General features: G+C 40.9%; 1 protein-coding gene across 4 annotated transcripts in view; it reads right to left on the bottom strand.

Moving 5' to 3' along the window:
- The window catches only part of Yeats2 (YEATS domain containing 2), a 93,194-nt gene that overhangs the window by 66,389 nt on the left and 11,439 nt on the right, over positions 1-15,366 (bottom strand). For 3 of the 4 annotated variants that reach the window (XM_028770508.1, XM_028770507.1, XM_028770510.1), the window contains exons 3-7: positions 13,187-13,284; positions 11,772-11,864; positions 8,792-9,037; positions 6,891-7,006; positions 2,317-2,478 (exon numbers count right to left, since the gene is read on the bottom strand). In XM_028770508.1, coding sequence (XP_028626341.1) covers positions 2,317-2,478; positions 6,891-7,006; positions 8,792-9,037; positions 11,772-11,864; positions 13,187-13,284 — 715 coding nt within the window. Of the gene's footprint in view, positions 1-2,316; positions 2,479-6,890; positions 7,007-8,791; positions 9,038-11,771; positions 11,865-13,186; positions 13,285-15,119; positions 15,146-15,366 lie in introns of those variants that run through there. The other variant, XM_028770509.1, reaches the window with a different exon arrangement.

The raw sequence follows: 15,366 nt of genomic DNA, 5'->3' as shown, positions 1-15,366 counted from the left end.
TAACTCTCACCAAGCCAGGTAATGATCTATGTGACAAGAACTTCAAGTCCCTGAAGAAAGAAATCAAAAAAGATCTCAGAAGATGGAAAGATCTCCCATGCTCTTGGATTGTTAGGATTAACATAGTAAAAATGTTCATCTTACCAAAAGCAATCTGCAGATTCAAAGCAATCCCCATCAAAATGTCAGCACTAGGGCTGGAGAGATGGCTCAGTGGTTAAGAGCACTGTCTGCTCTTCCAGAGGTCCTAAGTTCAATTCCCAGCAACCACATGGTGGCTCACAACCATCTGTAATGGGGATTCAATGCCTTCTTCTGGTGTGTCTGAAGACAGTGTACTCACATACAATAAATAAATAAGTAAATAAATAAATGTAAATAAAAGCATAAGTCTTTAAAAAAAATGTCAGCACTATTCTTTACAGATCTTGAATGGTCAATATTATACTTAGTTTGGAAAAAACAACAACAAAACAAAACAAAACAAAAAAAACCCCACAGTATAGCTAATATAATCCTGAACAATAATAATAGAACTTCTGGAGGTATAACCATCCCTGATTTCAAGCTGTACTAGAAAGTAATAAAAACTGCATGGCATTGACATAAAAAACAGACAGGTTGGTGGAATACCCAGACATATCCACACACCTATAGACACCTGATTTTTGATAAAGAAGCCAGAAACATACAATGAAAAAAGGAAACATCTTTGCCGAATGGTGCTGGTCTAATGGAATGTCTACGTGGAGAATGCTAACAGATTCTTATCTATCATCCTGCTCAAAACTCAAGTCCAAGTGTACCAAAGACCTCAACATAATACCAGATACCCTGAACCTGACAGAAGAGGAATTAGGGAATAGCCTTGAACAAACTGGTACAGGACATAACTTCCTGAACAGAACACCAACAGCTTGCACTGAGATCAACAATCAATAACCTCATCAAACTGAAAAGCTTCTGTAAGGCATAGGAGACCATCAATAGTACAAAAGGCCAGCCTTACAAATGGGGAAGATTTTCACCAACTCCATATCTAACAGAGAGCTAATATCCAAAATATATAAAGAACTCAAGAAACTAGTCATCAACAAACCAGATAACCCAATTTAAAAATGGGGTATAGAGCTAAAAAGAGATTTTTCAACAGAGGAATCCTGAATGGTGAGAATGTTCAACGTCCTTAGTCATCAGAGAAATGCAAATCAAACGAACCGTGACATTCCATCTTATACCCTTCAGAATGGCTAAGATACATTGCTGGTGGGAGTGCAAACTTGTACAACTGCTTTGGACATCAATTTGGCAGTCTCTTGGAAAGCTGGGAATACTTGTACACCAAGACCCAGCTATACGCCTCCTGAGCATACACCCCAAGGATGAGCGCGTTCTAGTGGAAAGAACAACACGAGTAACAAGGTTCTACAGCTGGTTTTCAAAGAGGCGTTCATAGGGGAGACTAATAGGTAATTACAGTGAAGGAGGAGGCAGGCAGCACGGGCTGCAACGCGGGACTGAGGTTAGGGGGTTTTGTTTTTGGAGACAGGGTTTCTTGCTGTAGTTCTGGCTGTCCTGGAACTAGCTCTCTGGATCAAGCTGGCCTCAAACTTACAGAGGTCCTCCTGGTTCTGCCTCTCAGTGCTACCATCCTGCTGAACTGAAGTGTTTTTAAGAAAGGAGAAAAGCTGGCTCATAAACCAGAGATATGAAAAGGACAACACTCTTTCCTAGATCCCAACACGCTGGGGTGGGGGTGGGAGGATATCTGTCACTTTAAGGACTTTGGCAGGGCCATAAATAGATTGTTCTGTGCCACACAGGGATATGGGAAATTTCACTGACAGTAACAATAAAGTACAAGATAGTAAGGGTGTTTGGAGCTGCTAACATCATATAGAAATGTAGAGAACACACCTAAATAACATAAATTTCACATAGGTACATATAACCATCCCATCTCACTGAAATAATTGTACTACTAGGTTAAGTCTGTGTACAGAATACCACTATGATTACATCTGAAACAGTGACATTATGGGGAACCGTAAACATTACTGTAATGTTAAAATGCTGTATTTAATTATTGGTAACAGCTTCTATGCACCAGTCCTTCAAAGGGTACCAACACAGCAGTGACAATATGACAGGAGGTGGCAGGGCCAGTTAGAAAAACTGCAGAGGAATACCACAACAAAAAGCTATCTAATGACAGAGAGTGGGCACTGAGCAACAAATTAACGGTATAAACATTCCTAAGGCACATTACAAAGTTATTCACTTTTCTCAAATTCAGTAAATCTTCAATGTGCTCACCTAACTTCCACAAGATCGTTTGGTTTATAGCTAGGATGAAGGAAGAACCAAACTTTCTTGACAAAGTGATTAATGCTGGGCTCTCTCCGTGACCCTCGGACATACACCATCCACTTATGGGTTGATTGGTCATTTTCTTCCCGCTTATCTGGAGGTATGTACCTGGAGAAGAAAGAGAGAGGTGAGTTTCTTCCTTCAAAAATCTAATCAATCATGCTGGTGAGATGGCTAAGTGGGGGAAGGTGCTTGCCACAAAATTCTGATAATCCGGATTCCAGATCCCACTTAGAATGATGTCCTGATCTCCACACACATGCCATAATGTACAAGTCCATGCATACAAAAATAATGGACATAAACACATAATAAAAATAAACTTAAAACCTCAAAACTAATAACTGAGGCTAGAGTAAATGTCTCAGCTGCTCTTCCAGAGGATCTGTGATTCCCAGTACCCATAGAACAGCTCACAACTGTCTATTAACTCCAGGTCCAAGGCATTCGATGCTCTCTTCTGACCTCTGTGGGCATACATGTGGTATTCATCAAGACAAAACACATATACACAACTAATAATAAAGATTCCAGCAGTAACTAACAGCAGTCACACTTGACCAGTCTCCAATCCTTACTTTTCCTAAAACCTCCATGCCTACTTAAGTCCCTTCAAGTTTGTTTTCTAATTATCAATCACAAATTAAAAGAATAATCAAACTTGGTTTCTTATTGAGTGGGTATCTGAAGTAGAAATAAACTGGGTATGACCATGGCACATGATGTCTCTTTATCCTTGGTGGGCTTTGCCTTTCGCCAATGAATGGGACACCCTTCTTAGATTCTGGTGAAAAACATGGCCATGGCCTCTGATGTGTTCATTAGGTCTCTGATTATCTTAGTCCCGCAAGGTACAAGATGTGCCACACCCTGTCCACACAATCATTGCCAGTCCCCGCACTTTTTCTGCAGGTCAGTTTTAACTTAGGGAGAAGTGGCATTTACAACAATTCTGAGCCTCCTTGACTGTTAGTCGACTGCTCTATTCCTTCTAATAAAGTATAAAAATTCTTCTTGAAAGGCTAGCCTGTCTTTTGTTTAATTTACTGAGAATGTTTTGAATGCTAATATAGATATCATTTTTAGCCGGGCGGTGGTGGCGCACGCCTTTAATCCCAGCACTTGGGAGGCAGAGGCAGGCGGATTTCTGAGTTCGAGGCCAGCCTGGTCTACAGAGTGAGTTCCAGGACAGCCAGGGCTACACAGAGAAACCCTGTCTCAAAAAACCAAAAAAAAAAAAAAAAAAAAAATCATTTTTAAATGTTAGCTAATATGTGCCTTTCAAATAAGAACTGAATTTTGTGTAATAATACCATATTCACTAATCTTATTAAACTTTCATTAATCCTAAAAATAATTAAAAAGTTGGTTTTAAGGGCTGGAGGATGGTTTGGCAGGTAAAGTGCTTGCCATGTAAGCTTCATGACCAGAGTTTAATCCCAGGAGGCCATGTAAAGGTGGATGAATGATTCCACAGGGTGTCTTCTGATGAACACACATACATCATACACACGTGTACACACAAACACAAGCACACATATACATACACACGCACACGCAGATATACACAAGCACCACAAAGACATGCTGGAGCGCATGTGTGCGCACGTGCGCGCGCGCGCGCGCGCACACACACACACACACACACACAGAGTTCTAAAAAATGTTTCCCCAAACTTAGACACTTGACAAAAAAAATATTTGTGCAATAAATCATATATCAGATATCATATATCAGTTTGCTAAGTACATTTTTACTCTGAGTCAAAGACTGGCAGACACATTAAGGTAAGGTCTCAGTTCTTATGGTTGGCTTTGTTCTGGCCATTGGATGCTTCCTACAGAGGCATAGAGAAGACAGCTGAGCATTTTCACACAGAGACAGATGTAAGCAAGTACAGCCATTTCTGTTCCCTATCAGCTTCTGGACAAATCTCAAAGATCACTATCGGTTCCTGGGCAGATTTTCAGATTTCTTTAGTCTGCGTAAGGAGGTTTATGTTTTATGGCTTGGGCTGAACAATTGGCTAAACAATTAACACAAACAAAAATACACCTTCAAATGCTCATCTCCAGAATACAGTTCCAGCAATAGGACCCAGCATAGGAAACTGAAACATCCAGTTTGTTTTCACAAATAGGCCAAAGAAGGTACAGAACTCTGGAATGCTATAATGATGGACACACAGAGACTGTTTTTGTCACTGCGGTAGTGACAGTTAGAACCCGATGATGATCTGAATTGGTTACATGTTAAGCACTGTCACAGTGCTGTCCTACTGTTTGTCCACAAAGAGGACCTTGTGAGATGAAGGGACGCTGTTCTGTAAAAGTGTCTTCACTGCTGCTAGAAGACTAGACAAAGCACAGCTGGTAACACTAGATAGAGAAGGACTGTCAGCTGTAGACTCCTTCAAGATCAGACCCAGGCAGTCTCTGAACACTCCACCAAGTATGAATCCAAGAAACATATATAAGGTTGACAGATGCACATCCAGGAATATTTTAGAACTTTCTACTTGCATTTATTGTCAGATTTATTCACTCATTCATTTACTCACTCACTGGGGGCACAGGTGAGAGGGACTGTATGCGGAGGTCAGAGGACGACCTCTGTACAGTAGTTCTCTCTGTCGATGTCTATGTGTGTTCCAGGGTGGAGCCCAGTTCACCAGACACACGTGGTAAGTGCTTCTACCCACCGAACCACCTTGGCAGCCCCCAAGCATGCCCCTCTTCCTTTTAATTTCAGCACAGGAGAAGTTGAAGTGTGTGATCTCTTTAAGTTTCAGGTTAGCCAGGGCTATATAATGAGACCCTGTCTCAAAACAAATCAAACAAACAAAATAACCCAAACTAAGCACACAGTAAAATTTTCAGTGTCACTATCAATAAAACAAAAACTGACTTCAAAGTATTTAGTGTTAAAATATTCATCAGGGAATCAAAAATTAGACCCTTTGTACTTGATGGTAAACATCAGTGATTTTTATGATTTATGATGGAAATCTCTTTGGCTTATCCTCTGGACTCACTAAAAACCTTAATACTGATTTTTTTGTTCATTTGATTGTTTTCTGTTAAGTTCTGAGATGGGGTCTCACTACGTAGCCCAAGCTGGCCTTGAAGTCATACAGAGGAAGAGAAGGAGGAGGAAGAGGAAGAGGAGGAAGAAAGGGAGAAGAGGAAAAAGAGGAGGAGAAAGACGAAGGAGAAAGAAGATGAAGAAAGAGGTGGAGGAAGAAGAGGAGAAAGAAGATGAAGAAGGAGGAAGAGGAGAAATCAAACCACAAAATGCTATCACACTTACATCACTAAATTGTACATATATAGGTATTTTGCTGCATGAATGTCATGTGCATCATGTGTGCAGTTCTTGCAGAGGACAGAAGAGGGTGTTGTACCCCCTGGAACTAGCTACAAACAGTTGTAAGCAGGCACACTGGGGCTGGGCACTGAACCTGGATCCCCCAGAAGAACATCCAGTGTTCTTAATCATTGAGCCACTTCTTCAGCCCTTAATTCTATTCCACAAAAGAAATTTTCCACAAAAGGAGTTTTCAGAAAAAAAGACATTGGTTTGTACTTTGATAGGGATAATGGCAGCTAAATATGAAATGTGGAGATTATGAAAGTGGAAGAAAACATGTCTTTAAAAGCCAGAGTAAACTGCAATGATAAAACCTTACTACCTTACTGGTTCGCAAATAACTGAATACCCAGGTACATCAGTGCATGCCTTTCCTGCCAGCACTCTGGAGCGAGCTGCAAGCACTTCTACAGAGTTCTAGACCAGTGGGACCCTGCTCAAAAACAAAACAAAGCAAACAAAATACAAATAATAATAATAAATCAAATACCTAAATTTCACATGAAAGTGTAAGCAGCAACAGGGAATAGTGGTGTATCTGAACATGAGCTATGCAGACAGCTGTGGCAGGAACACGTGAGCTTGAGGACAGCTTGGCAAAACACTGGCTCAAAAATAAATAAGTGGGAGCTGAGAGATGGCTCATGGGTTAAAACCATGGGCTGCCTTTCCAGAGAATCCAGGTTTGTTCCCAGAACCCACATGGAGGCTCCCTACTCTGTGACTATAGCTTTGGGGATCTGACGCCTTTTTCTGGCCTCAGCAGGCAAGCAGACATTCATGTGGAACACATAAACACAGGCACTCACACACATAAAGTAAGTAAGTAACTGGAAGCATAGAAAGTATGCCACCCTGTTTCTCCTATAGTGGCATTCAAGAGTAAACACCTCATCTATCACCAGCAACAGCCACAGATATGGTCCAAGGCAGAACATCACTGAATCAGGGAAACTGGAGATGAAATCGTCTCAGTTCTAAGGTGCAAGATTACTCTATGAATATTTCTAGATTGTCATTTACTTTTAAAACAAGCTAGGAGGAAAGAATTCCAGAGCTCCTCCTACTGTACTACCACTGCAAAGAAGCAGTGCGGGCAAAGTGCTCGTGTGTGAGTGAGTGGTTAACGGGAAACATTTCCTGTACTCACTTGGACACATTGCCGACTACTATTGTCTTCTTGACAAACAGTCGGGAGGTCTCGTCTCCTGTGAGGTCAGCATTCCGTCGTTCCCGTTTGTGGGAGCCACTGATACTAGACGTGTCCTGAAAGAAATGACATCCACATCTGTGCTCATTAAACAATATTCAGAGGGGTGCTGACATAATGAGAGGACAAATTAAGTAACTCAGAATTTTTATCTTTCAGAGAACAGGGTCTTCTACAACCCAGCAGGCCTGGGACTCGCTATGTAGCTCTCATCTGCTCTCCTGAGTGCTGAGATTGTGGGCATGGGCCACAACACCTGGCAGCATGGTTGGTATTTTGGTGTTGATGTCTAGTTTATATTGTATTTATAACTGTTTTGCTTGCATGTGTGTTGCCTAGTGTCCACTGAGGCCCCAAGAGATTGTCGATTGCTAGGAACTAAAGTTACAACGACTGTGAGCTGCCATGTGGATACTGGGAAACAAACTCAGGTCCTCTGGAAGAATACCACTGAGCCATCCCTCCAGCCTATTTTCCTTTTTTAAAGAAAGAGCTGGGCATAGCTGCGCATGCCTTTAAATCCAGCACTTGGGAGGCAGAGGCAGGTAGATCTTCGAGTTCTGAGGACAGCCTGGTCTACAAAGAGTGTTTCCAGGACAGTCTGGGCTACAAAGAATCCCTGTCTCAAAAAACACCACCACCAACAATAAGATATTAGTGAGTCTAGGGCTGTAGTAGTTGGTAGAGAGCTTCTCTGGCCTGTGCCAAGCCTTGGGTTCAGGCTCCAACACCATCTATTCCAGTATGAGGCGGCACGTGCCTGTAATCCCAGCTTAAAAGGCGGCAGTAAGAGAAAGAGTACTGATCAAACACAAGTAAAGCTAAATATTCAGAGTCCTGATTATGAGTTGTCAAAGTATGGGTTAATTTTAAACAGGCTTTCCTGTTTTAATTTTCCAACGATAGACAGGTTAATTTATAATAAAAAATAACAATCTGTTTTTATGAACATTAAATCAAACACTGATGCCTGAATGTATGGAAAGCTACTTGGAAGTTCAGTTTATCACAGAAGCTGTAGCTGTGACATCACTGGTCTAACTTGATAGTGACTCTATACATAAATACCAACACCAAGTAAGCCAGGTACTGTGTAGCTTCAAGATAGGCACACACACTATCATAGCTGGGCACAGTGATCCCAGCACTAGGGAGGCAGAGGTAGGGTGATCACTACAAGTTCCCGACCAACCTGGTGTATGTAATCAGTGCCTGGCTGGCCGGGGCCTCATAGCAAAACTGGGTCAAGAGAAGAATTGTGTATTTGTTTTTTGTATGTCAAATTATAGGAGTTACTACTACTTGGACCTTCAGCAAGATCACGGAACTACCATCTTAGGGGTTCCTTCCCATCTTTGTGAATGGCATCCAAGAGCTATGTTGCACTCTGGAGTGCTATGCTCTAAAATACACACACACACACACACACACACACACACTCCACAATGGCAGAGCTTTAACTGTTAGTTGTGATAACTGCTAATACTCAGTGTTGCTGGCTACGATGCTTCACACCTGTAACCCAACACTCAGGAGACCAAGGAAGGAGGACTCTGCTAATTTGAGACCAGCCTGGCTATAGTGCAAGAAGACACCCCCCCCCCAAAAAAAAAAAAAGCTTCAGCTTCTTAGTTAGACCTATACAATGGTTCAATCCTATAACATCACCACTTGGGAACTGTAGCAAGAGACAAATCAAGTTTTAGACTAGCCTGGTCAACCCCAGACTGAAACCCTATCTCAAAGAAGCAAAAGTCTTTTTCTCTGCTGTAAAAATCAAACTACTTTTGTTCTAGCCACATTTAAAAAATAGCAGGTCTATTTGCCCCTGGAGCCTCTACCCTTCCAGTATTCCGGCTTGGTCTCTGCTCCCCGGTGCTTGAGAGTCTTTCCTCCATATCCACGTTGCTGTTATTGTCTTTGTCAGACAGGAAGTCATTGTGCTGAGATAAAGAGTCACTTTCAGAGTGATTGGCAGACGGGGTTTCTGATCTCTGATTGGTAGGAGATGATGACCTAGATGGTGATTCCAAAAATTTCTTGATAGCAGGGTGGTTAAAAGCCATTGGATCAAATGTCTTTAATCCCTAGAAAAACAAAAGAAGCAAACTCAATCAAACCCACTAAAACTGATGAGAACCTACTAAAACTCCTGAAACTCCTATGTTAAGATCAGGTTAACAATCTTTCAAAAATCTCTCCACATCCTGGATTAAGAGATGGCTCAGCTAGTAAAGGCTAGGCTCACAACCAAAAATAAAAGAAAAAGAAAAAAAAAATCTCTCTATATCTGTACATTCTTATACCTAGCCTGTATTAATGAAATAAAAACTAGAGTGACAAGTAATTGTGTAAAATTTCTAATTCTAAAAGTCAAAAATGAGCCAGGTGTGGTAGGGGCACATGCCTGTGAATCCATCACTCAGGAAACTAAGGCAGGAGAATCTGAATCTCTGGACCACCCTGGGCTACATTTGAAAACACAAAATAAGGGCTTTTTGTAGCTTAGCTGACTGTCTAGCATGCATGACGTCAGTAGCACACGTATGCAGCTTAGCAGAACAAGTCTGTAATCCTGGCATCCAGAAGGTAGAAGCAGGAAGGCCAGGAGCTCAAGGTAAGTGTCACTATTCCCAGCAAAACTGATTTTAAAAGGACACACAATTAGGCATTGTGGCTCATACCTACAATCCCAAGATCTTTGGAATCTAAATAATTAAGTAAGTAAATTAATCTTTAGTTCCAGGTCAGCCTGGATTATATAGTCACAAAACAAACAATGAAAGTACACAGTATAAAAAAATGAAACCCACACTAGAGTTAAAAAACAACAGAAGCAGAAGCTTTAAAATCAGCAATGTAGAGCATTCCTTCAGGCTAGTTCAGGGGCCTAAGTTCAGTTGTTTTTAAAGAGGTGTCATTGGGTCTTCTAGCATTCATGTCACGAACTCACAACTTCAACCCCAGCTCCAAGGAAATGGATCAGAAGGACACCTCTGGCCCCCATTGCCCACTGGTATCTGCACTCATGTGTACATACCCAGACACAAACACATATGATTTAAAAAATAAAATAATACACATACACACAAACAAAACAAAACAAAAACAAACAAAAAACCACCTGTATCACTGGCTGGGCATGGTAATACTATCTGTAATCCCAGTACTTAGGAGGCAGGCAGAGACAGGGGGATTGCAGCTGCTAAAACAATAGGAGTTACACTGCAAGATGTCATCCCAACACACACAGGAGCATGTGCACACACACACGCGCGCGCGCGCGCGCGCGCGTGCGCACACACACGGTGGGGGGTGTGTGTGACAGAGACAGAGCTATTAATCAAAACAAAAGCCATGGTCTGGGTGAAGAGACTAATGTTTTGAAATAAAATATACAGCTGATTAATTCAGTAACAGCACACTTCCGTACTGTGTGTTCTCCAAACTAAAATAACTAAATGGCTATCTAAAACAACGACTAGCTAAAGATTTCTTGAATGTTTTTTAAAATTTTTAAGGATTTTATCTGTATGAGTGTTTTGCTTGTATGCACACATGTGCAACATGTGAATACCAAATACCCGCAAAAGGCAAAAGGTGGTGTTGGATCTCCTGAAAGTAAAGTTACTAATAGTTGCTATCCACCATGTAGATGCTGGGAACTGAACTCAAGTAAACCCAACTACTGAGCCATATCTCCAGCCCTTAGTAAATCTTAATCAGAACATCAAGAGCTAAAATTGGTACATTTCTAGACAACCAAACAGCACAGATCCCAGTGGTAAATCAACAAAACACTAACCAGTTTTTCATGTTGAGTACCTACTTGCAGTCTCCTTAGCTCATGCAAACGCAGCTCACGATGTCCACTGTGCTGAGCCAATATTGAGCTATTTAATCAAGGATGCCAGAATTGTAGAAAGTACAATTTCCACAAATTCATGACCACCCAGAATCTGTAGCTTTATTCAGAACTAGCCTAAGGGGCTGTCTAAGTTACTGAATATACCTATCATATGTGAGAGCCTGGGGCCAACTACAGGCACAAGCAAACACACAGAGAACAGAAGGGGGTTAAAAGACGGGTCTTTGTAGATGTCGTCAATTTAAAATGAAGTCATACTAGACTGAGGTCAATCCTCGCCCAAGACGAACATCCTCAAAGGAACTTTAGATGCAGAGAAATGCTGGGATAATACCTACGCATAATGCTTTATTTGGTTTTTGTTTGTTTTGTTTTACCTTACTGACTATTTACTTGTATTTTTAAGTCTCTGACTTTGTGTTTTTACAGGTATTATATATGTGTGCCTTTCACGGGCACTCGGGTTAATACACAGCTGCCAGGAAAAAGAGGAAAAGAGTAAAAGTTTTATAGTGAGCACTGAAATGCTATAATGTCTAAGAACTTAATTTTAAATGCTTTAGAGGAAAGAAAACAATAGAATTTTAAACTGATGAATCTGCATGGTATGTAAACATGTTTGTCCTTTTCTTATACTGAAAATTATCATTATGAAGTAGCATTTAAAAGAACAAGGCATGCTGGGTAAGGCAAAACAAAAGAGGAAGAACTAGGAGGAGTTGCAGTGAGGTCTTCCTGCTAGTAATACACTAGCAATCAGTAGAGAAAGGACAGGATCATGTTAGTCACATTGCCTGAAGATCTATGTCCCTCAGAAAGGTGGCCAGGCTTATTAAATTCTAAAGGCCAATATAAGAAATGTCTCAATGGTAGGGAATTCACACTGCCCCAACTTCCCCCCCAGACAAAGAAAATGGTGGCTGAGAATCGACTGGAATACGAGGACCACTTACCTCAGAAACTTTCAGGAGGCCAGCTGAAGCATAATAGTTTGCTACAATGCAGGCTCGGAGCTTATCCATCATCCTTCTGGCCTCAATCAGTCGCTAAAAACAAGTGAGAGTTTAAATGTTGTTTAAATAGACAAATAACAATAAGGATTTAAAATCCACAGAATAAACACAAACCACAAAAGCATGAACTCAGCTTCTTGAATTGCTTCAACAAATAAATACTTCACACGGAATTAAACTGGCAAAGATACAGGCTGCAGATGCACTTTATGTGTATAAGCAATGCCCTGGAGTCTATGTTTTTACCCAAAAGCAGACTGAGGATGGAGGCAGTGTGTGTGCTTCCCTGATTAGAAAAGTCTTAAAAATTCCAAATACACTGAGCCTGATGGCATAAACCTTTGATTCCAGAACTTGGGAGGCAGAACCAGGCAGGCAGATCTCTTGAATTCAAGATCAGCCATGTCTATAGACTGAGTTCTAGGACAGCCAAGACTACACAGAGAAACCCTGTCTCAAAAAAACAAAAACAAACAAACAAACAAACAAAAACAAAAAACAAACAAACCAGGGGCTGGAGAGATGGCTCAGAGGTTAAGAGCACTGGTTGCTCTTCCAGAGGTCCTGAGTTCAATTTCTAACAACCACATGGTGGCTCACAACCATCTGTAATGGGATCTGGTGCCCTCTTCTGGCCTATATACAGGCAGAAGAACACTATACACTTGGGAGGCAGAGGCAGGCGGATTTCTCAGTTCGAGGCCAGCCTGGTCTACAGAGTGAGTTCCAGGACAGCCAGGGGTACACAGAGAAACCCTGTCTCAAAAAAAACAAAAAAAAACAAAAAAAAAAAAAAAAAAAAAAAAAAAAAGAAAAGAAACCTACAAATAAAACAAACAAAAACAAAATATACCGAGCATATTTACTAACTAAGAAATAACTATAGTATAATAAGAACAATACCAAAAAGGATTATCTTTGGGGATGGAAGTTCAAATAGAACTTTTTATCTTATCTCCAACTTTACTTATTTTGGTTTGTTTGAGACAAAGATTCACGTGTCCCAGGCTGGCTTCAAATACACTACGTAGCTGAGGATGACCTTAAATGTCTGGTTCCTCGGTCTCTACCTCCCAAGTACTGGGATTATAGATGTGTGCCCATCCCAGCAGAATAATTTTTTGTTTTTGTTTTGAGAGAGTGCCTCATTCTGTAGCCTTGGCTGCCTGAAGGTCATTATAAAGACCAAAATGTCTTAGAATTCACAGAGGTCCATCTGTCTGGTCCTCTGGAATGCTGAGATTGAAGATGTGTGACACCATGCCCAACACTGGAAATTTTTTTTTAAATAAACCTCATCAAATAGTATACTTTCCCTCCATAAGTTTAGTGTTTTCAATTCATCATTATTATACCTGGTCAATGACATCAATCTCATGTTCCTTATTCTTCATCTCAAGAGCAAACTGTTCCTTAATAATAGTCTCAATTTTCTGCACAGCTGCATCTCGAGCTACAGAAAGAACACAAAACATAAAACATACCAGATTAATCAGTATCTATTGATTTAAATCCGCAGCCAAAGAAACCATCCTGCCCCACATCATTAAAAAAAAAAAAGCCCCAAAGCCCAGAAACTGCTTTGGGTTCATGACACAACAGCCTAAACAAGTACACAGAAATATAAAACTATATAATCTGTTCTTAAATAGTTCAGAAAGAAAAATATTTTTTCATCTGCATGAAACTGTCAGATGGAGGAGAAAAAAGCAAGGTAATAACAAAATACAGTGTGATAGATAGATGGATAGACAGGTCATAAATATAGTTAATAAAAATATCTTTTGTGTGTGTGTGTATGTGTATTCACGCACATGAATATGTAGATATCTGTGGAGGCCGGAAGAGGGTGTCAGATAGTCTGGAGCTGGATTTACTGGAGGCTGTGTTTCCCAGTAACTGCTGGGAACTGAACAGCAAAGACTCTTAACTGCTGACTCTGAGCCATCTATCCAGCCTCAAATATATATCATTTTATGTTAGTTTAAAAAATAAGAAAGATAAACCATAAGTCAAAATGTTAATGTAATCAATGATTTACTTTTCAACAGATTACATAATGGTGAAATATCAATGAACCTTAAGCCCCCACTAGCAGCTACAAGCAGGATTAGTAGCACTAGATCAATGTTTTCTAAATTTCCATTACTCACGGATGACCTTCAAGACTGTTATCACATCTGGCATGTCCCCAAACGTTCATGTGCTAGAAGCTTGGTTCCATCTGACCATGCTATTGGGAGGTCTTAGGTGTGTGATCTAGTACCTAGCTGGAGGAAGCCCATGCCTTTGAAAGACACACACACACACACACACACACACACACACCTGTTTTTCAATAAGGGGTTTTCTGTGCAGCTCCAGTTGTCCTGGAACTTGCTCTATAGACCAGGCTGGCCTCGAACTCAGAGATCCACTGCCCCTGAGATTAAAGGTGCTCAGACTACCACCCAGCTGAAGGATACACCTTATCTAAGCCCCCATGGCTCATTCTTTCTCCTTCACCTTCTGAACTCTTGTATCATGAACAGCCTCATTACTGTAAGAATGATTGCCTGATATTCTCCCTCACCTCAGGCCTAGGAGCAACGGAACTAGCCAACCTCTGAAAGCATGAGTCAACAGAAACCTTTCCTCCTTTGACATTTGCTAGCTAACATTTCAAGTGAAATGTTTAATGAGCACAATTGATACTTTAAAGTAATGCTATCCTATTTAAGCACCAGTATCCATGAAAGAACCTGATCATTCTTATTTCTACATACATGAAAATAATACAAAGCTCTATGCAAAACCTTTATCATGTACAATCACCTCACATGGTCATTCCATATTAGAGACATCAAAAAACTTTGATTTTATATTATTATTTTTAAAGATTTATTTCAGTTTTAATTATATGTTTATGTGTGTGAGTGCAGATGCCCATGGAGGCCAAAGAAGGCATCTACTTCCCTAGCGCTGTAGTTACAGGTTTTTGTGACCTACCTGACTAGATGCTGGAACTAAACTGGGATCCTCTGCAAGAACACTGAACTTGGGAGCGAGAGTGAGGGCTCAGCTGTCGGGAGCACTGACTACTCTTGCAGAAGAAATAAGTTTGGTTCCTAACACTCACACTGGAACTAACAATCTCTTGCAACTCCAGTTTCAGGGGCTTCAAGAGCCTCTTTTGGTCTACGAAGGAAATACATGTGTGCGGTGCATAAACATATATGCAGGCAGGCAAAACATACACATAAAACTACAAAAAAAGAAAAAAAAAGGCTAGTTGATAACAGCATATACCTTTAATCCCAGCTCTCAGGAGTTCAAGGCCAGCCTGGTCTACAGAGTGAGTTCCAGGACAGCCAAGGCTACACAGAGAAACCCTGTCTCCAAAAAAAAAAAAAAGAGGTCTGGTGTTCACAAACAGAACATAATGGCAGATACCTTTAATCCCACACCCAAGAGGCAGAGGCAGAGGCAGAGGCAGAGGCAGAGGCAGAGGCAGAGGCAGAGGCAGAGGCAGAGGCAGAGGCAGAGGCAGAGGCAG

Source organism: Grammomys surdaster, unplaced genomic scaffold (assembly GCF_004785775.1).
Source record: "Grammomys surdaster isolate TR1022 unplaced genomic scaffold, NIH_TR_1.0 202, whole genome shotgun sequence".
NCBI classification, from domain to species: Eukaryota; Metazoa; Chordata; class Mammalia; order Rodentia; family Muridae; genus Grammomys; species Grammomys surdaster.
Note: the sequence above shows the minus strand (reverse complement) of the source record. Positions and strands in the feature narration are given on the sequence as shown.